We start from the raw sequence: 25,332 nt of genomic DNA, 5'->3' as shown, positions 1-25,332 counted from the left end.
TACCCGAGGGTGTGGCCTGGCACTTGCCCCTGGGGTGTATTCTGTGGTTGTAGAACATCTCGGACTGCTTGAGGTGACTTATCCCCTTGTTTCCCTCTGGATTTCCATTCCTCAGTCTGGCCCGTAGGGAACCCGGGGCTGATCTGTGCCCACTTCCCGAAACTTAACCCTGGCATCCTCATTTCCTCTTGCCCCAATGCTCTCTGGTTACTCACTTGATCACTGTATGTCATGGACATTTGTGGGGGCCGCCTCAAGTTCCCAGCAGGGCAGTATTCAGAACAAATGCACCCATCAAAACACAGCCTGCATTGAATACCTACTGTGTGCTTGTCCTAGCCTGTAGGACAGCTGAAGCAAATCAGATACAGTGAGTACCAAGGTGTGATGGAAACAGGTAAACGAGTCAAGTACAATAGAGTGTTTTGTTTGAGTGCCTTTGCTTCTGCTCCTGCCCCAGAGGCTGTGCCAGTTCACCTCCTGGGTACTCAGCCAGTGGCCCTGCCTGTCCAGAGCGACCCAGATTTGCTCAAGGGCACTTGAGATGCCCTTGCTAAGACAGCTGGCCCTGAGTTGAGAGCTTGGGGACTTGCTGTGAATTGGCCTGAGATCTGGCACATCAGGCTCTGGGTTTCTGATGCAGAGTTTCCTGCTTTCCCAAGGCCATGGACCTCCAGTCTCGGATCCTGAAGCGTGTTCCCCTGGAGCAACCAGAAATGATCCCCTCCCAGAAGCAACTGGCAGCCTCCATCTGCGTCCACTTTGGGGAGTACTACCTGGCAGAGAAGGAGTATGCCAAGGCAGTGCAGTCTTACAAAGATGCCCTCTCCTACTCACCCATTGACAATAAGGTGGGGATTGAAATAAGGTGGGTCCTCAAGAGCGAGACCCTCTTCCTTTTCTTGGGCCACGAAGCCTCGCAGAGCTCCCTGACTACGGACGGAGGCCAGTTCCTTCTCTGTGCCTCCCTGCAAGGGGCACAGGCCCCTGGTGCCGAGGGGACCTGCTCCAGCTGACCCCAGGGCCCTCACCCACCACAGCCCTCGGAGCAAGACTGGAAGCCTTGCTTTGTTTTGTTTGTTTGTTAATATTTATTGATTTTATTTGGCTGCACCAGGTCTTAGTTGCCACATGCGGGTTCTTAGTTGCGGCATGCATGCGGGATCTAGTTCCCTGAGCAGGGATCGAACCTGGACTCCCTGCTTTGGGAGCACGGAGCCTTAACCACTGGACCACCAGGGAAGTCCCCTGGAAGCCTCGCTTTGGACAGCCACTTGTGGAGGGTGGAGCGGGGAAGGTGTTGCTGAAAGGTGCTGCAAGACTGCCCTTTTCAGGTCCCCCTTGCAGATGGAGAGACAATGAGAGTGTGGCTGCTGGGGGCTCTTTGGGCATGAAGCCCAGGCTAAGCTTCCAAGGAGGTTTGAAGTCTTGTGAGAGGTGTGGCTTCAGATAGGGAATGGTGGCTGGAGTTCACAGGCGGAGGGTAGATGAAGAGCCTAGTGACAGACCCATTCATTTATTTAATATGCTCTCATTTAACAGATTCCCAATATGTGCAAGCCAGGCACTGAGCTAGGCCCTGGAGATGCAGTGGGGCAAGACATGGTCTCTGCCCATAGACTGCCCTCAGGCATGGGGTACAGACAAGTACACATGCAGTTCTCATACCATGTGATACCCGCATGGGGCTCAGTACACTGTGGGAGCTCAGAAGAGGGGTACCTGTCCCGGTGTCTGGGGCACAGAGGGCTTCCCAGAGGAGATGAGGTCGGAGCTGAAGCTGAAGGATGAGTATGAGTAAACCAGGCCCCGACTCTCAGCGGTTAGTTAGTAAAAGGCACGGTGTGACTAGAGTATTGGGTGGGAGAAGGGGAAAGCCAGAGACACCATCCCAGGGGATCAGACACATATTTTGAAGGCAGAGCTGATAGAACTTGGGTGTGAGAGAACGAGGCATCGGTCCCTGAGCTTTCCCATGATGTGCATTGGTTAGTTATTGTATCTGGTCTTGTCCAGGTGGTGCTGGAGCTGGCACGGCTCTACCTGCTGCAGGGCCACCTGGACTTGTGCGAGCAGCACTGCGCCATCCTCCTGCAGACCGAGAAGAACCATGAGACAGCCTCCGTGGTAAGAGGCTCCGGGCCCTCTTCCCTGCCTTCCCCAGGGTCCCTGCGACCGCATGTGGGCTGCTTCCTAACCCCGTAACCCCAGGTGCCCGGCTGACCCGGCTCTGAGGGGCTGTCGGGCAGCAGGACTCAGCACTGGACCCGCTGCCCTTCAGATGGGAGGGGCGGGCTGGCAGCAGGGGGCAGCAGCGACCTCCCGGGCCAATCTGAGGGGAGGTGGTGAGGCTGATTCACTCCGGGGGAAACCACACCCAACTGTTGAAGGCAGGGGTGGGACAGGTTCCTGGGGCTTCAGGAAGTGTGTGGGAAGAGCCATCCCCAGTCCTGCCCCTCTCCACCCTGTCACCCAGACCACCTTCAGGGCCGCCCCAGCGGAGGTGGGGAGCCCCCATTCCACCTCGCTGCCTGGAGCTGGTAGTTCTCAGACAGGGGTGGAGGGCCTAGCTCCTCGCGTGTCTACCCCCAGCCTTTCCTTCCTACTTCCATCCTTGCCCCCTCTTCTGGGCTTCTCTGGTGGCAGCTTCTCCCAGCGCCCAGAGAGGCTACCTCGGAAATCCTCTCCTACCTTCCCTCCTTACCCACCCACTTCCCACGACAGCCTCCCCGCCATGCCCATGCAAGCTGCTGTCCCAGCATCGCGTGTTTTCTGATAGATGATGGCTGACCTGATGTTTAGAAAACAGAAATATGAAGCTGCCATCAACCTCTACCACCAAGTCCTAGAGAAAGCGCCAGGTAACTGCCTGCATCGAGCCTACCCACTGAGACTGCCTGTGTCGGTTCCCAACAAGCGAGGGCTGCTCTCCCCCCAGAAGGGTGGGCCCTCTCCCCTCCTTCCTGACTGAGCAGAGGAAGCCCCCTCCTCTCTGATTGTTCCCAGAGAGGCAGGAAACTGATAAAGGCCCAGTGGAACGTGCTGGCCCTTCCCGAGTCCAAGGGGCCAGTTCCTGGTCTCAGGCAGGGCAGTGCTTGGCACTGGACCCAAGACAGCCTGTCTATCCCCAAATCACAGACACTGGGGCTCAACATAAGTCCCCTTTTGAGGTCACAGCCACCTAGAGGTAGCTAGAAATTCTCCCCTGACATGTAGCTCCATTCCCACTCACTGCAACATAAAACCACTGCTTCTTGCTGGGGAAGGGGCCAGACACGAGGCTCAGGGTGGAGCCCCGGCCAGGCCCACAGCAGTCACCCAGCAATCACAGCTATTAGGAGTTCGGGTCCTGGAGCCAGGCTGTCTAGGTCTGAATCCTGGTCTTCTATTTACCAGCTTTGTAACCTTTGGCAGATTACTTAACTTCTTTGTGTCTCAGTCTCCTCATCTGTAAATGGGAACAATAAGAGTACCTACTTTATTGTGTCTCAGTGGAGACCAGTGGAGACACTGGAGCCACTGGGTTGCCCCTGCTCAGCCCAGACAGGTAGTGTTTCCTGGTCCTCCCTGCCTCTCCCTACCTGATTCAGCTATTGGTTATCACAGCCTGAAGGTTTCTGCTCTCTTGTTTTAGACAATTTTCCTGTGTTGAACAAACTAATCGATCTGCTACGAAGAAGTGGCAAACTTGAGGACGCCCCTGCCTTCTTTGAATTGGCCAAGAAGGTGTCCAGCCGGGTGCCTTTGGAGCCAGGGTTCAACTACTGCAGAGGCATCTACTGCTGGTGGGTTGGGGTGGGTGTGTCGGCAGTTATGTGCAGGAGGCTGTCCCTAACGGACATGCTGGCGTTTGCTAGGGAAGCAGAAATTCAGCTTCCAGATCAGGAAGCAGGGACACCAACGATCCTGCCCCTGCATTGTGCAGATTCACAGAGTGACCCCTGTGTGTCCCTGTACTCCTCGGGCCTCAGTTTCCCTGTCTGATTCTTGGTGTTTCTCTCCTCCACTATAGGCACATAGGGCAACCCAACGAAGCCCTGAAGTTCCTAAACAAAGCGCGCAAGGACAGCACTTGGGGCCAGAGCGCCACCTACTACATGGTGCAAATCTGTCTGAACCCAGACAATGAGATCGTGGGTGGAGAGGCTTTCGAGAACCTGGTGACTGAGAGCAAGTGAGGGCCCGGCTGGCCTGCGAGGGCAGGGGCGGGACCTGGGGGAAGGCGGAGAGAGCCCGTGGCCTCTGGGTCAAGGCCAGGAGAGGGCCAGGCTGGCAGGCCAGCGCCCTCTGCCCTCCGGCTTGGCATCCGATGCCCGTGGCTCCACCGACAGGAAGGAGTTGGAGCAGCATGGCGTGCACACTGCTGAGAAGCTGCTGCGGGAGTTCTACCCGCACTCGGCCTGGGGCCAGACCCAGCTGCGGCTGCTGCAGAGCCTGTGCCTGCTGGCCACCAGGGAGAAGGCTAACATGGAGGCGGCACTGGGCACCTTCATTGAGATGGCCCAGGCCGAGGTGCACCAGCTGCCCACCGGGTGGGCAGGCGGTGGGGGGTGGCCGAGGGCCGGGCGAGGCAACACCTGCTTCCCACCCGCACAGAAGGACAGCATTCCCGCCCTGCTGGCCGTGGCACAGGCCTACTCGCTGCTGAAGCAGGTCCCCAAAGCACGCACGCAGCTGAAGCGTCTGGCCAAGGCCCCATGGACGCTGGCTGAGGCCGAGGACCTGGAGAAGAGCTGGCTCCTGCTGGCCGACATCTACTGCCAGGGCGGCAAGTTCGACCTGGCCTCGGAGCTGCTGCGGCGCTGCATGCAGTACAACAAGGCAAGGGGCGCACGGCTGTCAGGGCAGGGTCGGGGGAGGGGCACATGGGCTTCGGGGGCAGAGATGCGGGGGTAGGAGGGAGATGAGAAGAGGCGGGACAAGAGGGTTCCCGTGGACCACAGAGCAGGATGGGACTGCGGAGCAAGGCAAGAGGAGGCGCACAGTGTCCGGCAGCCCGGAGGGGGGAATGTGGAATGGGGAGGAGAGATGGGAAGGGTTCATGGGGTCGAGGGGCAGCGTGCAGGGAGGGTTTGGTGGGGCCGGGAGGGGCGTTTGCAGGTCAGGGCAGGAGGGCTGCGGAGGAAGGGGTCCTGTCAGAGTGGGCACAGCTGAGAAGAGGGTACACAGTTCACCCCTCGCCAAGGTGGGCGGTGCTGCTGGAGTCCCAGAGTGGTTTGGGTGAATGCACCCACCGCCCATCCCTTGCCCCCACCGGGACGGGATGTGGCTTCCCCTCCGCAGAGGCTCTGACCGGCTTTCCCTGCAGTCCTGCTGCAAGGCCTACGAGTACATGGGCTTCGTCATGGAGAGAGAACAGTCGTACAAGGACGCAGCCACCAACTATGAGCTGGCCTGGAAGTACAGCCATCATGCCAACCCTGCCAGCGGTAAGGCAGCCAGGCAGGCGCGCGTGGGTGCGGGAGGGAGCTGGGCCGGAGGACCAACAAACTCACCCCACAACACAAGGCCTATGTTCTGGCTGTTGTGGGAACCAGAGGGGTTCTCAGGTCGTCGGAGTGCCACCCATTGTCTGCATTCTCCCTGCCTCTGGACAGGCTTCAAACTCGCTTTCAACTACTTGAAGGACAAGAGATTCGTGGAGGCCATCGAAGTCTGCCACGATGTAAGCCCCCGACAGTGGTGGGGGGCTTGCTGCAGCGGCAGGGAGCCCCGCCTGGTGCTTCACACCCTTTCTCTCTCGGTCCCAGGTCCTCAAGGAGCACCCCAACTACCCCAGAATCAGAGAAGAAATTTTGGAAAAGGCCCAAGGGTCTCTGAGGCCCTAGCTGTGGTCAGTGGGAGCCAGGGTGGGTGGAAACTATCAACCTACAGAAGTTTCATGGAGGGAGTGGGAAGTGGGTCAGTGGAGAAGAGAGTCAGAAAATGACATATTCTTCCCATTTCTATATTGTGTGTGGTTTATGTGAATCATGCCTAATCTGGTTTAAGGGACATCCCAAAGCTTTATGTTTTTAAGGCACAAGAAGCAATTTTGCTCTGGGGAAGAAAGCTATCAACCAGCTTAGCTTCCACTGAGCTCACTGGGCAACTTCTAATGGGCCCCACTTTTATCCCAGACTCTCAGAGGCCAAAGGGGAACAGAGAGGTGGTTTAAAAAATACCCTACAACTATTTTAATATTTTTATGTTGGCCCGTACAAGCCTCTCTTCTCCTGTCTGGTCCCCAGAATCCTGGATTAAAGAAGCAACTGCTCCTCTCTGCCAAGCTGCCCCCTGTGTCCTCCCTGGCAGAGGCCCAAACAGGCCCACTCTGTCCATGCATTCTGCCTCCCCCTCCCCAAGTCTTCAGCCGGCGTCTGCTGGTCCTTACCAGTTTGGGACAAACCCTGATTACTCTTGCCTCTGGCAGGAAAATACATCCCAAGAAAAACTAGCTCCTACTTCATCTTTAGTAAAAGACAATGACCAACTAATTCATCCTCGAGGAACCCTTTTAACACCTCAGGGGACAAAAGCAGGGGTCCCTGTGTAGATGAATAGTGTTAATTGTAACTGGCAAGAGGGTGACAGAGGTCACCTTTGGTGTGCTCCCAATACCTTACTTCCTGTTTTGCAGGATGGCACTAATGGGCCAGTCTGACCTCAGGGGAAGGAACTCTGAACTGGGAGTCAGGAGGCCTAGAATCTCCCTGTGTGACCTTCCCCTCTGGGTATGTGTCCCCATCTGTGGCAGGAAATTAGACTAGATCTCTGTGTTCCCAGATCATGGTACAAATCCCTGCTAATGATATACAGCAAACATTTGAAAGTTTAATAACTATGTGTTTAAGTATCATCCTTATAGAGAAAAATAGTACAACAAACTCATGAATTTGCGGGTGCTGTTATGTAGAATGGTTCTAACTTTTAAGCATATTGATATAATTGATATAAAGTAAAATACTTAGTATGAGTAGAATGCAGATATGGCAAAGTTTTCAAGAGAAGTTGTCCAGTGACTAAGGTTTGGGAACAGTGAACGGGTAAGGGTCCCTTCTAGAACAGCCTAAGTCATCCCTGATGGCTGCGAGCCTTGTCTTTATAACATACTGCTGATCACGTGCATGGCCTTTTGGTATGAGTCAGTGATCTGGAACATTTTCCCCAGGTTACCACCATCCTTCCTATGGGAAGCCAGCTGCCTTTATTATGATCTGCTTTACAACCTAGTTTCTTGGGGTGGATTATGTTGAGAAAAAAACCCAAGTGACCCTGGGGCCCTAGATGGGGAGTGGGTAGGCTCAGTCCAGCCATGGGCTGTGGCCACGGGATGGGAGCCTGCAGGAGCTTCCAGCCAGAGTTTTGGAGCTGTCGGGGGCTGCCACCCAGACCACCAGGCTGGCCAGAGCAGAGCCTCAGGACCCTTGGAGAGACCCAGGTTTTGGATCATGCGTGCTGGAGCAATCTCTACAATAGGGCTCCCAGGGATCAGTGAGAGGGGACACGAGACAACTTGATGTACCAGAATACTCCACCCTGAGACGCCTAAGACCTGGCTGTCCCTGCTTAAGCTGGTACCAGGGACAGGCAGCCCCACCACAGCCCAGACTCCAAGCCATGAGTTCTCTAACGGCCACTCCACTGACGACATGACCACATGACCATGTCTACACATGTCCTGAGGCAAGCGATAGATACGTAAAGGGTGACAGAACTGGCAGAAAAAGAGGATAAAACATACAGAAATAGAGCAGACACATGAAAACAGAATGGGAAGTCAGACACGCACCCGAGGCTTACATGTTCCAGGCACTCCTCTGAGCACTGGGTGCGTGTGAACTGAGCAAGCTTGTGAGGTGAGCAGTGTTATTATTTGGACAATACAGGGGACACCAGGCACAGAGAGGGGAAGTAATTTGCATAAGTCACCTCACTAGTTAGTATAAGAGCTGGGATTCGAACCCTGGGACTCTGGGTCTGTGCTCTTAACCAGTAAGCCATAGAGAGTAAATAAGGGGTGCCCAGCACAGGCAGGGAGACCCAAGTCAGGTATTTTCGGTGACCCCTCCTAGCACTTGTATAAATCATTATTATTCCTAGAGGGGAGGTCAACCTTGCTCCTCAGGCCCCCAGACTGGGGCCCCCTGGGGCAGAGTGCAGCCTGCTCTTCTGGCCTTTGGCCCAAGCTGCCAGGGACAGGTCAGACAGGTCTGGCTGGTGCAGATGGATGAGGTTCTGCAGCTTCTGGTGCTCAAGTCCCCAAGGACCTCAGCCACTCAGTCCCACATAAGGCCTGCACCAGCCATATCCCACTGCCCGCTTCACCCTCAAGGCCAGGCCCCAGCTCAGTGCGGGTGAGTGGGAAGAAGTAAGCCCACACCCATCCCAAGCGGACAGCCCTGTCCCAGAAGACTGCCCTGCTGCTGCTCCCCACCACCATCCAGGTGACCACTGGAGATGGCTTCATCCACGGGGAAAACTGCTCCATCTGCCTGGCCAGCCTCTTCTCGCTGGCTTCCTGTCTCTGAGTTGACTGGCTGGCATGGAAAGAGGCCCAGTGTGTCCCCCACTTCTATCCCCAACACAGCCTCAATGTCCATACTGCCCAGCAGGGCCTGTCTCCCCCTCCCCCTCCCTCCTCACTGCCACCTGAGGGTGTACCTGTGCTCCTGGTCCCACAAATGTGCTCCCAGATCCACAAACGCAGACCACACTGAAAAATAGAGCCTCTTTATTGGTACCTGTAAGCTCAGGTACAAGGTGTTCCCACAAGCTCGCAGGCTGGCAAGGCCTCCTAGGCAAGACGGCAGGCCCAGAGCCTGGGCTTCTTGGCACAGACACAGAAAAATGAATAAATTACAGTTCTAATACTCAGGGACAATATAGAAACTATGATGCGAAATTCAACATCTGCAAACAAACGGCATGAAAGCCATAAGGAGCCACCCCTTGCCCCTGGCCAACTGGCCTTAGGGTATGGGCAGGTGGACCAGGCTGGAGTGCGTGCCTGGAAAGCCCTGAGTGGTCAGGGGCGTGCTACAGGCCCTGGGGCAGCCCCTTGCCCTCTCTGGGCCTCCTGCTTCCCCCTCCTACATTGATGGGCTTGGAATAAAAGCTGCAGCCTTTGGGGAGGGGGAAGATGGGGCAGAGGACAGGAAGGAGGGGGGGCTGCGTGGGGCAGAAGAGGGTTTTGGTCACGGTTGGTCAGCCCAGCCCCTCCCCCTGCCCAGATGCTGTCCCAGGCCAGCCCCGGCTTGCTCAGCCAGCCGGAGCAGGGCAGCTGCCACATTAGACAGAGGGCTCAAATCCATGCCTGGTCTACACCAAAGTCCCGGCAAGGGCAGGGCTGCAGGACTAAAAGGCAAAGGGACTCGCAGGGGTCTGTGCCCCACCCCGACCCTAGCATTGCCTGCCAGCCACCTAGTCTCCAAATAAATTATGGAAATAAATTATAGTCTTCACAGTCCAGAGGATTCAGCCACCCATGAGTCGAGGGCTCAGGGTGGCAGAAGAAGCCTTAAGAAGTGGCTGATTTCAGCCCTGTGTGGCTGTCTTTGGGCTTAGGAACATCATACGAGACCGAAAAGGAGTCTGCAAAGCTCCAGGGGAGCCACATTTCTTCCTGCTCCTGGCACGGCCATGGAAGTGGAAGAGAGGGTGTGGGCATATGAGGGACCAGGCGGCTGAAAGGGGAAGTGCCCCCCCCGTCCCCCTTCAGCACAGAAGGTTACAAAAATAAATAAATCAATCCAGAGTGTTGCATGAAAATTAGGAGTGCCCACATGGGAGCCAGCCAATGGGAGACCGTTACATACAGACAGACCTCAGGGAGCCCCCAATTACAACGAAGCAGCAACAGGGCTCTTGGGGCCGGGAAAAGGCACCCTAACCCTCACACAGACACAGGCTCCACCAGCGACGCTGGGGCAGTGTCCTCAAACAACTGGCCGTCCATGAAGGGAGCAAGGGCCTCGGCGGCTGGCTCAGACAAGCCCATGATGGACTCCAGGAAGCACGTGCTGGCGTCCCCAGGGGGAGAAAAGGCAGGCAGGGCGAAGTGGGGCGCCTCGAGGTTGTCCAGGCTATCAGACACCTTTTGGGAGGTGTAGTGGGGCCCCAGACTGTAGTCTGGCAGGGCCTGGAGCAGCTTGAAGGAGTCACAGGAGGACAAGCTCAGGTCCACTGAGCTGCTCTGGCTGGCATCCGTGATGGCTGGCACCGGGTGGCCGGGGAGGCTGCCTTCCCCCAAGCTTTCAAGGCCACTATTGAGGAAGCAGCTGGCATCCAGGTTGGCGTTTTCATCCAGGATGCCTGACGCGAGGCTGGAGCTGGAATAGCTGTGGGTCCAGCTGGCCAGGCCAGCGGGGTCACCGGTACCAAAGATGTCAGCTGGGTGGAAGCAGCTGAGGTTGTCCAGGCTGCCCACACCCCCTTCCTCCTCCTCCTCCCCATCTCCGCCCAGGTCAGAGTCACTGAAGCTCAGGATTCGAGCCAGGCTGTCATCGTCCACTCCAGGCTGGAAGCCAGGGCCGGGCAGGGCCGGGTGGGCAGAGCCACTGGGGGCCTCGCTGCTGCTCGATGCTGTGGACGAATCGGTCATGTCGCTGCTGCAGCTGTTGTCTCCCAGCTCGCTGCTCACGGGGGGCTTGGCCAGAGGGAACGTGGGGGCCAGGACCTGCTCGTTGGGGCTGAATGTGGCACCCTGGGCCGGGGCCTCCAGCTCCCCAAGGCTCTCAGCCCCCTGCTCCAGCTGCAGGCGGGTGAGCGTGTGGATGAAATGGGTCTGAACTCGCGCCTGATTAAATTCCACACGGCCCTTAGGGTTCTCACAGCCCTCTCTGCAGCAGCCACAGGGGAACGCTGTGTGGTCCATCTGCAAAGAAAGCAGAGGTGCAGGTGAGGATCCGGCGGAGCCCGGAGAAGCCCCTGACTCAGGCTCGCCTTCCCAGCCCCGCCTGGCTCCCGTACCTGGCACTTGATGCCCGCCAGGCTACAGCTGCAGGTCTCAGGGTCACAGACCCTGTCACAGCGACAGCCACAGTCCTCCCGGGACTGGCGCAGGGCCTGCAGCTCTCGCTTCTCCTCGCGATCGATCCTCCGCACGCCCGAGGCCCGCAGCAGAGCCCGCCGCTTCCGGGCTGGGTAGGGCTGGAGGAAGGTCATTTCCTCCAACTGGCCACCTGCCACGGCCACTGCCAAATCCTCCTCCACAAAGGCATCATCTATGGTGTCCACTGTAAGCGGCAGGCCGGCCTCCGTCTTGGGTATCCCGGTCTCCGAAAGCTGTGTCCAGCGGAGAGAGGAGGGACGTGAGAGGCAGACACGGATGCAGTTTCTGGCAGCATCGGTCACTTGATAAATACCTCCCTGCCACGTGCTTACTCTCTCTGGGCTGGGCACTGTGGATGCCATAGTGAATGGGACAGCCAAGAAAACACCCTCAGGGCATTTGCAAACAGGTTTCCTATTCATGTCATTCCCCAGTTCGTGGACAAACCCCCTCCCCCAGACAGACACACCGACCCCCGGTGTCCCATCCACTCCCCCTCCCCAGTGAGGTCAGGCATATTCAGGCACCACGCCCCCAGCCCTGCAGCAAACAGGAGACCTTCTATACCCATCTGCCTGCAGATAATTTGGCAGCAAACCCTGATCAGGCCAATCACAGCCCCACAGGCCTCCCAAAAACACAACAAGCAAATCGGCATCCACCCTGACACCTGTGCCCCCAAGGCTAGGACTTCCGAGCAACTCCTGGGGCGAGGGCCATGCAGAGGGTCTCCTCACCTTCCATCTCAGCGCCTCCAGCTTCTCCTCCTTCAAGCGTAGGCGCAGCTTCTCTTGCCGTGCCCGGGCTTGCTCCTGCGTAAACTCGGCCAGGGAGAAGCGGCGGTAGGCACTGTGGCGGGAGGCCATACCCAGGGTGCAGCCGCCGCGGCTGGGCACACTGGTGAAGCCCTGGCACCGAGGGAAGTAGAAGACAGTGATGCCATCGAAGGCTACCCGGCCTGGGCGCTTCCGGGGGGCCCGCTTCAGGATGGACAGGGCTGGAAGGCAGGCAGGGGAGGGGCGGGCATTAGTTCTCCGTGAGGCAGGGCCTAACCCCCAGGAGGTGATGCTGAACCGTCTCTCCTCACACCCCTCCCACCCCAAAAAAGAAATGAATCTGAGCCTAGGAGCCGGCCTGGCCGAGACTGGAGCCTATGTCAACACTGGCTCATTGTTATTTACCAGTCCAAATGAGAGCATTAAACATCTTTCCCATCTTTAGTAGCCATTTACAGTTCCCCTGCACAGTTTTCTATAGTTCTTTTTTTTTTTTTCTTTTTGTAGCGGGGGGCGGTGAGTGCCATTCGGCATGCGGGATCTTAGTTTCCTGACCAGGGATGGAACCCGTGCCCCCTGCAGTGGAAGCACGGAGTCTTAACCACTGGGCCACCAGGTAAGTCCCTCTATAGTTCTTAAAAAATTTATTTGTAGGAGCTTTTTATATATATTCAATATTAGACATTAATCATCTAACCTATCTGTGCAAATATTTTAGTCCTTTTTTTTTTTTAACATCTTTATTGGAGTATAGTTGCTTTACAATGTTGTGTTAGTTTCTGCTAGTCCTTTATTTTTGCTTGTGAGCTTTTACGAAATAATTTCTAAGGTTTATGTAATCAAAAGTATATTGAGCTCTTCCTTTATAGCTTCTGCATTTTGCAACAAGCTTAGAAAGGTCTACCCTTTATAAGTTATTAAGTATGTTGATTAGTAAGCTATGTATTGGCATATTCGATATATATATTGGTGTATTATTGATTTTTATTAGGTTGAACCATAAGAAGTTACCATGAAATAATCAAATCTTAGCAATTCCATATATTTAAACTTAATATATTAATTGTGTACCCAGCTACCTGAGGGAATTCCCTTCTAATAGGTTTTCTGTATACATATTCTTGAATTTATCATGTAGTCGAACACCTGCAAATCATGGCAATTTTGCCTGTCCCAATCCAGTATATTTCTCATTCTCTTTGCTAACTGAATTGTCTAGCACTTCCTGAACAATGTCAGCTAACAGTGGTGACAGACAGTGTCCTCATCTTGTTTCTGACTATTCTTATCACACAGAGGGTCTTATCTGGAAGGAATATTACATGTTATCAAATATTCTTTCAGTATCTACAGCAGCTCTTATATTTTTCCTCCTCTGACATAGTCATTTGGTAAACTATATGATTAGATTTTATAGTATTAAACCATCCTTGTATTTCCAGAGTAAACCCATAGTAGTTTAGTCAGTTAATGTACTGTTAGATTCTATCTGGTAAAAATTATACTTTTTCATGTATAATGTATAGATATGCATATAGTACATAAATAGACATATCTGTGGTATTAAGACATCACGGTGGGGAGGATCAGGGAAAAAATGTCTCAATGGGCTCCTTGGGGTTTGGGGTGCAATAATGAAAAATAAGGTTGAGAAACACTGCTCTAGGGCCACCTTTGTCAGTTTGGAATCAGAATTACGCAAGCTTGAAAAAATAACTGGGAAAAAACCTTTTCACTGCGTTCAGGCAAAACCAAACAGCATTTTGCTAGGCGAGGGACCAGCCTGACGCCCCGCAGCACAGAAGCGTGGGGTGTGGGACTCGGGCAGTTCAGTTGGTAGAGGATAGGGAGCCAGCTGGAGAAACAAAACAGGAACTGAGGGACAGAGCTGGGCGGGAAGGCCCCAGGGCCACTGAGGAGCCCTGCCCTGAACATGATGACTTCTAAGCTGGAGAGTCCCAAGGTTAAAGGTGAATGTAGCTGGACCCAAGTGCCTCTGGACAGGGGGCATTCCCGAGTGACCCCTGTAGGACAGGAAGTAGATGAGGTGGGGAGTCAAGTAGGGAAGCTAAAGCCATGGGGACACGACCTCCAGAGGCCAGAACGACTTCATCAGGGCCCCCCAATTTCATCTTCAGGAAGGAAAGAGGGGTGTAATGGGTTCCCAGGGTGAAGGGACTCACGGGTGAAACTTCGGGGGCCACAGAAGTCGCGGTCAGGCAAGGGCATCTGATCCCAGGGGCCCTCCTCATCCGAGTCCCACGATGGGGAGGCCGAAGAGCTCGGGGAGCAGGAGGGAGAGTGGCGGCCCGAGGAGGACAAAGAGGAGGAGGACGAGCAGAGTGAGGAGGAGTCCTCATCCAGCTGGTCAAACTTCCTCTTCAGCAGCCCAGTCATGGTGGTGAGGGGTACTCTGGGGTCTGGGCACAGACAGCCTGGAACAGGAAGGGGAAAGCTCTAGGTGGCAGGCCTGAGGGCAGGAGGTGGGCACCCAGCCCTGGCCATCACCTCTCCCACCCACCCTCCGAGGCAGCCCGGGCCCTCCCCGAGGAGCCCTACGTGCCAAGGCCACGTCTCTAGTAGGCTTCTTTGCACCAGACGGAGCACTGAGATCCAAACCCTCGTCCTGGCCCTTACAGACTCCCGCCACCTCTGCCCCAAAGGCTTCCTGGGACAGCACCGGGCACCTTCCCCTCTACCTCCTGTAACCCACCTACACGCAAGCACACGCCAGACCGACAGATGGACCGACAGACCTCAGCCTGGCCACGCTCATTCCCCGGCAGGAATCCTGGGGCTGACTCACTGGCTGGGTGATTCACACAGCTGCATCTGTGTGCCTTTGTGTGCGTGAGGCTGGGCGCACGCCGGCAGCCTGCACGGCCCTTGTACAGTGGCTCTTCCTCCTCCTCCTCCTGCCCCTAGCACACTCACAGACACGCCGCCCCGCACACCCCGGCAACGGGCCCTCGTTCAGGGCCAGGCTGACCAGGACTCAGGGGACAGGGTGGCTTTGACACCAGCCCCGATTTCCAGCGTCCAACTTTCCTGTGATGGAGCTGTTCGGACTCTCCCTGAGAAACCCCCGCCCACAAGAGAAGTCCCCGGCCTCCAGGCCTGACTGGGGCCAGAGCCACCTGGGCTTTGTGTCTCTTTAGCATCTCCTGTTTGATCTTCAAAATTCACCTTCATCTTGCCTTCCACTCCAATAACTAACCCTGTTTGTTTGAAATAACTTCCTAGGGAAATTATTTTCTCCCCTTAAGAAAAAACCCTCTTCTAGTAAAACTGACCGGCCAAGACGACGCTCTCCCGTCCGTAGTTGGGTGACTTGGAGCACCCCAGGATACACTGCTCGCTGTGTCTCCCCTTTAAGGGTCTCAGCCCTCCACAGGAGTGCAACCAGAGATTCCCACAGCTTGGCTGGCCTCAATCGAGTGGAGGGCACTTGGGGTTCCTTCCCTGAAATGCTGCAGCAAATAACAACCCCTTCCACTGCTTGGGAATCCCCAAAGGACTCGGTCCTTAGGGCTGAGTCCAGCTACCTTGTCTCTCTGTGCCTCCTGAGCACTCAGGGCTGGGCCCCAGGAGGTCACCAGGAGGAAGGGGAAACGATGCAGAGGCCCCAGTGCTGGGGAGCCCCTCCCCCACTGCCATCACAGGAAATGAGAGTGAACAGGAAAAACCAACCAGAAGGCTGGCGATCTCCCCTACTCAGGTGTCCTTTCTAAACACCCCTATCCCCGTTTGCCTAGCCTTCCACAAAATCTGTGGACCCCAGACCCAGGCGGTGTGCCGTCAACCAACTTGCTAGATGAAATTCATCCCAGGGACAGCCTCTCCCCACAGGCACATGAGCAGCAAGAGAAGCTCCCCAACTTGCCAACCCTCCAACAACAACGGGCCCAGGGAAGGAGGACGCACAGGTGTTTCCGGGGGCTTCTCAGCAAATAGTTTCTCAGGCTTGGCACCCCCACACCCCCCAGGGTCAAACCACAAACAAACACAACCCTGCTCTCAGCTGACCTGAAGGCTCTCACAGGAGATGCAGGAACTCATGGCCCAGAGGCAGGCATACACTCACATACACACAAGCAGACAGAGCACAGAGGCACCCAGACACAGAAACACACAAGGACAAACCACAACCCACGCATCTTGTCCCCACCACAATCCCGCTGGGAGACCCCATCCTTTCCCAAACTCCAGATGCTGTCTACAGGGTGCTGAATGCCTTCCTAATCACACACCTAAGCCTGAGATTCCCCCAAACCAAAGGCTCACTTGGTCTCTCTGCCTGGCCATCCCTTAGAAACAAAATACTGCAGGCCCCAAATCGAACCCCTTGTCTCTGTTCCCCACCCCCCATGCCATCTGTTCCTCTTCCTGTGTTCCCTATCTTAGTAACAGCACTGCCACCCACCCACTTACTCAAGCCAGAAACCTGCAGTCATCCTCAACTCCTTCCTGTCTCCCTCCATCCACATCCAGTCACCCAGTCCTGGAAGTACACATTAGCTCATTTAAGCCACACAAGGCCAGGCACAGACTTGGTAGGTATCACGGAGGCCACCCAGCATAGTGTTAAGAAAACCTTGGCTCCAGAACCAGACTGCTTACATTCGAACCCTGACTTGGCTATCAGTTGGCTGGGTGACCCTGGGCAAGTTCCTTAACTTCTCTGTGTCTTCAATTCTTTGTCTTACAACCTCACAGGGATGGGAAGTTTACGTGAATCATTACATGTCAGGTTCTTAGAACAGTGGTAAATGCTTGGTGAATGTGTCATTCTACACTGAGAAAAAAAGAAAGAGCTCCTGGATACACACAATACAGATGGATCTCACTGATATCATGTTGAGTGACAGAAGCCAGACACAAGATTACATGTGAACGAAGTTCAAGAAAAGGCAAACCCAATCAGTGATGATACAATTCAGAATCGTGGTTATCCAGCAAGTGGGAAGGGCATGCACTGGGGACAGTCATAAGGGAATTTTCCAGGGGCGGGGGGGGGTCGGGGGTGAGGGGTGTCTAGAAATATTCTATGTTGATCTGGGTGGTGGTTCCATGAGTGTCTAAAACATCTCACTGTACACATAAGATTCATATACTTTGTGCATTTTACGTATGTCACCTTCAACTCTGAAAGTCTGTTACCCCTATGTCTCTGTTCCACTGCTACTACCCATGTCCCCTGCCTCTGTTCCTGCCCTCTGCCCGCAGCCACTCTTTACCCTGCAGCTAGAGTGATCTTATTAAACCGCGTGTCTATCTACTGCCACCCCCATGCAGAAAATCATTCCCTAAGGGGAGCCCTTAGGATCAAGTCCACAATTCCAAAAGAGGCTGAAAAAGGCCTGGCTGCTGCCTCCCCTCCAGATTCATCATGCAAGACTCTCCCCACCCCCCTCACTTTATACTCCAGCTGAACTTGCAGTTGCCCAAATGGCCATGACCTGCTCACCTCCTGGCCTTTGCACAAGTTGGAACCCAGCCTCACTCCCCTTTAGAAGTCACCTCCAAGAAGGCCTCCCTGAAACCCTCACTCCTCCCCACTACATGCCTCTCTGGGCTCCCGCGGGCTCTGGGATTCCCCCACCACAGCCCTTACGGCCCCTTCCTGCAATGGCCTCACTGCTCATCTCCCTCATGCCAGGATGAAGGCCTCTCGGCCTGATCGGCACTGTGCCTGTGCCTGGAATAGAGTCTGGCACAGAGAAGGCTCCTGAGGACCATCAGAGGTAGGCAGCTGACGCTGCAGATCAGGTATACACAGAGAAACGATTTAGGCACATGAGGTCTCTGGGGCCCACTGGTCAGTGTGCCCTCCTCCTGCTCCTGTCACAGTTAGTTGGAGGGGAGGACATGCCCATCCCCCAACCTGTGCCTGAGGGTTTGAGCAAGAATAGCACCCAGAAGGGGGTAACTCTGAGAGCAGGAAAAGGAAGCTCAGGCTGCAGGCAGGTGCCAACACAGGCATCTCAGGAGGTTCCCCAAGAGTAAACAAATAGAAGGAGTGTAAGGAAGCAGGTTCAAGCCAGACACCCTGGCTCTGCCTCAGGGATGTCTACAGAATGGGAGCTTAAGGTGAGGGGGTTATAAACTCCAAGGCTGCAGACAGGGAAACAGGGACACAGGAAAGCTACAGCCCGTGGTGCAGGTTCTAATGATGAGCACCCAGCAAACTCTGCAGACCTGGAAATGGGAAATCATCTCCTCCCTGACACTGGGGGAGGAGGAAGAGCCCCTGGCTCTTGTGCTTGGCCGCCCGACCTAGGGATCCAGAGGCTGAGAGAGGCAGAGGCAGATGAGACAAAAAGACTCAGCCAGAGACAGGAGAGGCCAAGTCAGAAAAGGAATGAGAGATAGTGAAAGAGTCCAAGAAAAGTGTCAGACAGTGAGTCAGAGGGTGGGGGAGGGGCCCTCAGCAGCTACCCAGGAATCAAGATCTTGACCGTGGCACCGTTCCCAGGGTGAGCACAGCCCCCTCCGAGGGTCCTGGAGGAAGGAAAAGCAATTCCCAGGAGCCAGCTCAGACAGAAATACCACACCCCCAAGGAGCCCCAGAGACAGGCCCTGAATCGAAGAGAACCAGGCTTCTTCCGGGATCTGCCTGGGCCCTGAGAATCAGGCCGCCCTGCCGTCACCACTCACAGAAGCTGACAGCCCAGGAGGAGGAGGGGCGCCTCCCCACCCTACTAGCCACAACTATCTACACACTCAGGCCACACCATGTGAGCCGAGGGAAGGCCACCTCACCCTGGGTACCAGGCAAACAAAGGCTGTTTGGGGGCAGGAATCCCCAGGCCTCTGAAAAGTCACACCAACTCCTCTTCGACCACAGCAGTCCCAATGCCCTGGCCCCCAGTTAGAGCTGGTATTGGGAAGGGGGCACCTTCAGCTGCCTCCACCCTCCTTCAGGAATTTGAAGAATGTCCTTTAACCTCAGAGTCCCAGGCCTTGGCCAGGCCAGGCCAGCTCCCCGCAGTACCTGGGGTCAGATGACCTCGGATCCTCAGGAACTACTTATTGGCACAAGGAGAGAGCACCTCTGAGCACCTCAGGCCCCCACGGGGATTGGCTAGAAAGGCAGCCAGGGCAGCCCAGAGAGGGCAGGCAGGAAGCCTTGGCACACCCCTCCCCCACCCATCCCTCCAAAAGTGATCCCGGAGGAGGGGACAGTTCCTCAGCCTTGGCCTCCAGGGCCTGGCACTAGGGGGGTGCCAAATGTTTGCAGGCTACATGAGGCAATTGCTCCTGCAGAAAGGAAACTGCACCTGACAGAGACTGCTTCCTCCACCTAAGCGAGGCCCCCTTCACTCTCATTCATTCATTCCTTCAACAAATATTTATGGAGCGCCTATGACATGCCAAGCACTGTGTCACACACCTGGGCATACAGGGAGCAAGACACAGACCAGTGCTGCCCCCCTGAAGCTTTGAGTTTAGTGAGGAGGAGTATAATGAGTTACAAACCGTGTTGAGTGCTGGGATGGAGGGTGGGAGGGGTACAGCTTGGGGTGAAGACAGGTCTCTTGGAGTAAAGGATGGGATGTAGGAAAAGCTCCAGAGAGAGAGGGGGGCACAGGAAGCGTGAGGGACTTGAAGAGGAAGAGGCAGAGAGATGAGGGGGAAGGGGCGGCCTGGGACGGGGCTTCAGGAGCCAGGGAGCCAGGGCTGACAGGGTAGGCTTTAGCCTGAGGGCACAGGAAGCCACAGAAGGGTTGAAGTAGGGAGTGACAATACCAGATTTGCATTTTAAAAAGATGGCTCAGCAAGGGACAGAAGGGGGTGTGACCGGTTGGACCAAGCTGCCAGAGCTAGGTGAGAGATGACAGGCCAAAGGCTTAGGAGAAAGGAGAAGGGAACCTGGTGACCTCTGGAGGTGGGGACCAAAGAAGGCAGTGATGATGAGGATTTGGGGGTAAGCTATGAGTTCCGCTCCAGAGGACTGTGAGACATCTGAGTGGAGGTGTCGAGTGGGCAGTGGAGCCGGCGAGGGACCCCCTTGTGTCAGGAGTGTGGGCGGTGTGTGACTGTGCCAGGGAGCAGGAGTGACTAAGTGTGTGACGGCTGCTGTAGTGTGGGCATCTCAACAGTGCCGTGACGGTGTAAGGGCCCCCGGGGAGGGGAAACTGAGGACCTGTAGGAAGTACGTGCTGGGGAGGGAGCCGTGCGTGGGAGAAGCCTACATGTGCCCGCGGGTGGCCGGTGTAGCTGCGCCCGTGACTCACAGCGGTGGCCTCTGCGTGTGACGGTGACTGACAAACAGGTGAGCATACGACACAATCCCTCCTCCTCCCTCCCTCCCGGGGTCCGTGACTCACGGAGCCTCACTGCACGCTCACCCCTCCACTCCCTCCCTGACTGACGCCGGGCACTCGCCGCAGCCCCGGCACCCGCCCCCGGGGGGAGCCCGAGGAGGAAGGCGACAAATGTCACCTGCTCCGGCCATGCGAGGAACTTCTGAAAAGTTCTCAGGCAACTGGGTCAAAAGGGAACTCACCCGCGGACGCGCGCCCGCCGCCAGCCCGCCGCCAGCCCGCCGCCAGCCCGCCGCCAGCGCGCAACCCCGGCTCGGCAGCAACCCGCCCCGCACTCGGGGCGCCGGGACCTGTTGGGGTCCCGGCGGCGGGGGAGGGGAGCGGAAAACCTGAGACTGTCGCCTCCCGGTCTCCCGACCCGGACTCCGGCCGTGGCGCGCCGTCCGGGGCCGGGCTGTCCCCGCCCCGGCACCCGCTCAAAGTGGCGGGGGGCAAACGGCAGGGTCCGGGAAGCAGCGCGTCCCGTGCGAGACACCCCCTCCTCAAGGTCCCGTCCCCCGGCCCGGAGCCCACGGTGCTGACCTGCGATCCGGACGCTCGCCAAGGGCAACGCCGCGACCCGCGTCCTGGCCGGGAACGCCCCCTGCGCTGCGACCCCGCGCTCGCTCGCTCGCTCGCTCGCTAGCTCGGCGGGCAGCCGTCGGCCCAGCAGCCCCTCGCTCTGCGCGTCCGGCAGCGGCGGCGGCGGCGGGAGACTGGCTGCGCCCGGCCCCGCCCGCAGCTCCGCCCTCCTCGTCAGTGGAAAACTCCGAGGCTCACGGCGCTGACGCACGCCGGGCCTCCCGCCCGCCGCCCCGCCCAGCCCCGCCCCGGTGGCACCGCCCCCCCGCCCCGGAGGCACCGCACCCCCCGGCCCGAGCCAACTAAGCGGCCGCGGGCCTCCCTGTGGACTCTGATCCCGCGCCAGCGCCGCGGGCGCTCTCGGCCCCCAGCCTCTCCCACGCCCCTCCGCCGCCCTCCCCCGGGCCCTCTCCCGCACGCGTTCCGAGAGTCTCCGACACTCCCGGCAGGCCGAGCAGGTCGGGAAGATCCCCGCCTCTGCTCGCGGCCCCCGTTTACAGATCGGCACACTGAGGCCCGGAGCAGCGCGGAGCGTCCGTTAGGCCACCCGGCGGTGACAGAGCCCAGGCCTCCTACACGCCCTAACCGCCACCGAGCCCGAGGCATTTTACTATAATACCATCAAACGTTCCCTCCTCTGCCCCCTTCCTACCCCCCACCCCCAGATCGCCTGGAAAGTATACTCTGGGGATGAAACGGGTGGGGGATGGGAGTAGAGATAGGGGGTTGGGGGAGAAGGTAATCCTTGGTCCCGACCTTCACCTCTGCCCATGGGCCAGAGACTCTGCAGAAGCCCTGAGCTAGGGGTTCCTATAACCAGCTTATCCCCATCCCCACCGCCACCCGATCCCTCTCTTAAAAAAGAAGGAAAAAAAAAAAGGCTGGTTTCTTCTCAGCCAAACCCTGGCCACTTAAAATGGCCCACTGCCCGCTCTGCTCCCGCCAAGGCCTTTCCTGGGTAGGGGCCAACTCTCCCAGTATTACTGCGCCGGGGAAAGTGTGTGCATGCCCCGGCAGCGTGTTCTGGCCCAGGAACCCACCCTCCGCCCCTCTTCCCAAGCGCTGGTCAGATCCTACCCACCACGCGTGCCCTGAGCGTTTCTAACCTCACACCTTTGCTGCAGGTGTTCCTCTCGCCTGGAACGCCTTCTTGCCCTCTCGCTGCTTACCAGAATCCCACCGCCTTTAAGGTCTCAGCTTGCACTGCCTCCTCCAGGGAGCCTTCGTGGGAGCCTGACCCTCCCCCCTCCCAGTCTGGCTCCCGCTGCATTCTGGGTTCTTCTCTGACTGTCCTAGAAGAACGCTGTCTGTGACTAGCCCAGCCCTCAGGATTCCTTTCTACCTCACTCCAGGTGGCGGGTGGGGGTGACCTGTCCTGCCTGGACGGCATCTGGGGTAGAGATGATGGTAAGGGCCCCTCTAGCCACAGGTGTGTATGTGGAGGGGGCCAGGAGGGGTCTGCCTGCCCTTTACCTTTCTAAGGAAGAACCCTAGGAGGAATGCAGGTTGGGGGAAGCTACAGCCCCTGTTCTTGCCGGATGCTTTGAATGTGCAGGGGGGCCTGCAGGGGGGAGGTGTCTGGACAGCTGGAGCCAACCTTTCAGTGACTTCCCAGTGCCCTCAGGATGAAGTCTCGACTCTGTGGAGCCTACAAAGCCAGAATAATCAGGTCCTTGCCCACCTTTGCAACCTCACCTCTTTCTTCAAACTCCCACGCCCCACTCACTTCCCTGCTCCTCCATTTTGTCTTTAATGTGTGCACGTCTTTTTACTTGCACATTGTGCTTGTAACATTGCTACAACCTGGTTTTAATTTACACACGAGGTATTCTGTTCTGTACCTCCATAAGTTTCTTCCACCCTTACCTCTGCACTTCCACCCCACGCCCTTGATAACTGCACTCCAGCCCTGATTGCCAGCAGTCAGTTCTTGGGGTGTGTCCTGCTCATCCTGGTTTAAACTTCCAAAGATGCTACTCCCCAGCCTGCACCTGCCTTGCACCCACTTAGTTGTATGGTTTTCTTGTGCATTTCCATGTGAGTTGTCTGTGAGCCCGGGGAGGGCAGGGACCATGTCTGACTATCCTTCATGCTCGTGCTCGTTAAGAACATATTGAATAAATTGTCTATGCAGTAAATGTGTACCGGGAGCTGGGGCTCAAGGAGAGGGCAGGGCTGGAAGTGGGGATGGAAGGGTCATCAGCAGACAGCCAGTACCTTGAAGCCCTGGGTGTGGCTGAGACAGCTCTGGAGGGAGTTGAAAGGCTACAAAGCTGTGTCCTTTGCTAGAGATGACTCAGCCCTTAGGGCTATGAGGCGGGTGGCTACCCACCCACTCCCACCCCCCTCAAATACTCAGCTGCACTGTCTCCTGTGGCTGCTGGGTGATAGACCTTGCTGGTCCCAAGGAATCACTTCTTCCACTGCCTCCTCCTTCCTGCCTCTAATCCTCTAGGTAGGTCCTCAGGCGACAGGGAGGTCTCTGTGACCTACAGTGGAGTTCTAGTTTTCTGTGTGTGTGTGTCTGTCTGTCTCTCTCTCTCAAGTCTTCCAATTTGTAAGATGGGGGCATTAGACCAGAGAACCCCACTACCTTCAACATTCCTTGAGCTAGTTTCTAGAAGATGCTGCCTGCTGATCAGGGAACTGGGTAGTGTTGAGCGCTAGTTAATGAGGGTCTCTCAGGCTGTCTCAGTTTGCATCCTGCTGGGCTGTGTGTGAGGGAAACCAGACAGGACAGAGACCAGAGCAGGGAGCTGGCAAGGGCCGGAGTGGGGGCTTAGAGCAGGGAGCCCAATGGTTGACAGGGTTTGGGAGGCAGGAAAAGAAGGAGAAAATAAGGGAAAACATAGGATAATAAAAAGAATCAAATAAGTGATGTGTTTTCTCTAGAAAAGCATCTCCCTGTCCTGGGATGGGCTCACCAGATGTTCCCCAGATGTTGCTGGTGATGAGAAACATCTTCCTCTGGGATCACAAGTAAGCTCTTCCTGTTGGTAGGGAAGTGAAGGGTCTGTTCCAAGGCAAGGAGGGTGGGTCTGGAGCAGCATCCATCTGTGACTATGGCACATGCATAGGCAGAAACACACCCACACACCCTCAGGGAATTTTTGAATACTTTGGAGAGTCCCACAAGTTTCTCAAACATTCAGCATACATGGACCACCCAATTTTAGGTAAACAAAAAATTACTACTAGTTTTAAATAGATATTTTTTAAATTAAAAATTAATGATGCATTTCCATCCAAAAGATTAAAATTAAAAGGACTTTTTTTTTAAGTACTAAATGCGGCAGGATTGAGAATTCATCAGATTTATCATACATTGTTGTTGGGAGGGTAAACTGATACAATCAGTTTGGAAAATAATTTGGCAGTACCTACTAAGGCCAGACTCTGTGATCTTATAATTCTACTGCTCTGTATATTCCCAAGAGAAAAAAAGGTGCTTATGTCCACGAAAGACACTTATAAGAATGTTATGGCAGCTTTATTCATAATAGCCTGAAACTAGAAACAACGCAAATGTCCAATAGGTGACTGAAAACAGCTACAATTTATCATACAATGAAATATTACATAGCAATGAAAAAGAACAAACAATTGCCTCATATAATGACAGGGATGAATCTTAAAAACATTATGTTGAGTAATGAAAGAGGAATAACTATGATTCCATTTATTTATATGAAGTTTAAAAATAGGCAGAACTAAAGCACAGTGACAGATATCATTACCTTTGCGAGTATTGACTAGGAAGGGTGACGAGCCTTCTGGGGTACTGGAGATGTTCTATATCTTATTCTGGACAATGCTTGGACAAGTATATACATATGTAAAAATTCAAGGTCTACTCTTAAGATTTATTTACGTCACTGTATGTAAGTCTAACCTTGATAAAAGGAGGGGAGGAGGGGATGACAATCATAGTGCCATAACTGTGAAAGGGATGCTGTTGTTCTCAGCTGTCCACCAGTAAGTCTACCTCCTGACCAGTGAGGGATACCTGGGGCTCACAGGTCAGGTTCAGCTGTTTAGGTTTCTCTCCATCTAAATTACTGTAAGAGTTTTATTCCACCATGATTCTTAGGTACAAGGAGGTTCATGGTTTTTGCATCTAAGGGTTTTAAAGTTTTAGCTCTTACATTTATGTCTTTGATCGATTTTGAGTTAATTTTTTTTTTGAGTTAATTTTTGTATATGGTATAAGGTCATAGTCCAGCTTCATTCTTTTGCATGTGAATAGCCAGTTTTCCCAGCACCCTGGCTGAAAAAATATTATTTTTCAAAATCAAATCAAAGCAGCTAAGTCCCAAGGAGAACTTCAACCTCAGTCAGCAGGGACCCTCTCCCATATGCTGCCTCCAAAGTTTGTCTGAGGAGTGGGGATGCCTTCTCTGTCCCAGATGGCCTGGTTCTCTGATTTTCAGTCCATGTTTTCTGCTCATGGGTAGCATGCCCCTATCCACGCCTATGGATTCACAGAGAGTAGGTAGGCTCTGCTGTTTCTGAGCCAACCTTGGTTGTGGGAAGGGAAGGGAGGAGTCTTTAGTGAGACTGGGAATGGGGACTAAGTCCTGTCTCCTTAGGAGGCTCAAACATCCCTCTGGGGATAACCTCACCCTACCACCTCCTC

General features: G+C 55.3%; 2 protein-coding genes across 13 annotated transcripts in view; one reads left to right on the top strand and one right to left on the bottom strand.

Annotated features, from left to right (window-relative positions):
- Nucleotides 1-12,333, top strand: part of TTC21A (tetratricopeptide repeat domain 21A) — a 36,245-nt gene extending 23,912 nt beyond the window's left edge. For 4 of the 9 annotated variants that reach the window (XM_061196601.1, XM_061196600.1, XM_061196599.1 and 1 more), the window contains 10 exons: nt 663-851; nt 2,017-2,127; nt 2,780-2,861; nt 3,635-3,785; nt 4,013-4,174; nt 4,332-4,512; nt 4,597-4,821; nt 5,309-5,429; nt 5,598-5,665; nt 5,751-6,152. In XM_061196601.1, coding sequence (XP_061052584.1) covers nt 663-851; nt 2,017-2,127; nt 2,780-2,861; nt 3,635-3,785; nt 4,013-4,174; nt 4,332-4,512; nt 4,597-4,821; nt 5,309-5,429; nt 5,598-5,665; nt 5,751-5,828 — 1,368 coding nt within the window. In that variant the 3' untranslated portion in view covers nt 5,829-6,152. Of the gene's footprint in view, nt 1-662; nt 852-2,016; nt 2,128-2,779; nt 2,862-3,634; nt 3,786-4,012; nt 4,175-4,331; nt 4,513-4,596; nt 4,822-5,308; nt 5,430-5,597; nt 5,666-5,750; nt 6,153-6,230; nt 6,590-6,619; nt 6,798-12,315 lie in introns of those variants that run through there. The other 5 variants (XR_009701590.1, XM_061196596.1, XM_061196594.1 and 2 more) reach the window with 5 other exon arrangements.
- Nucleotides 8,697-21,943, bottom strand: CSRNP1 (cysteine and serine rich nuclear protein 1). Of its 4 annotated transcripts, none has more exons than XM_061196604.1 (5): nt 21,866-21,943; nt 13,992-14,243; nt 11,770-12,029; nt 10,951-11,265; nt 8,697-10,855 (listed from the first exon to the last, which is right to left on the bottom strand). In XM_061196604.1, exons 2-5 carry the CDS (start codon nt 14,203-14,205, stop codon nt 9,875-9,877), a joined length of 1,770 nt encoding a protein of 589 aa, XP_061052587.1. In that variant the 5' UTR covers nt 14,206-14,243; nt 21,866-21,943; the 3' UTR covers nt 8,697-9,874. The 4 variants fall into 4 exon arrangements, with proteins under 4 accessions (XP_061052587.1, XP_061052586.1, XP_061052588.1 ...); XM_061196603.1 differs by having other exon boundaries at nt 21,810-21,896; XM_061196605.1 differs by lacking the exon at nt 21,866-21,943 and adding an exon at nt 21,803-21,859.
- Nucleotides 21,944-25,332: the final 3,389 nt, after the last annotated feature.

This window comes from Eubalaena glacialis, chromosome 7 (genome assembly GCF_028564815.1).
Source record: "Eubalaena glacialis isolate mEubGla1 chromosome 7, mEubGla1.1.hap2.+ XY, whole genome shotgun sequence".
NCBI lineage: Eukaryota > Metazoa > Chordata > Mammalia > Artiodactyla > Balaenidae > Eubalaena > Eubalaena glacialis.
Note: the sequence above shows the minus strand (reverse complement) of the source record. Positions and strands in the feature narration are given on the sequence as shown.

Excerpts from the sequence above, each read along its gene's own strand:
- CSRNP1 (XM_061196604.1), bottom strand. The coding sequence starts at position 14,205 with ATGACTGGGCTGCTGAAGAGGAAGTTTGACCAGCTGGATGAGGACTCC. Across the intron at positions 12,030-13,991 it reads TGGCCCCCGAAGTTTCACCC|CCCTGTCCATCCTGAAGCGG; the intron begins GTGAGTCCCTTC and ends CCTGCCTTCCAG. Across the intron at positions 10,856-10,950 it reads TGGCGGGCATCAAGTGCCAG|ATGGACCACACAGCGTTCCC; the intron begins GTACGGGAGCCA and ends CTTTCTTTGCAG.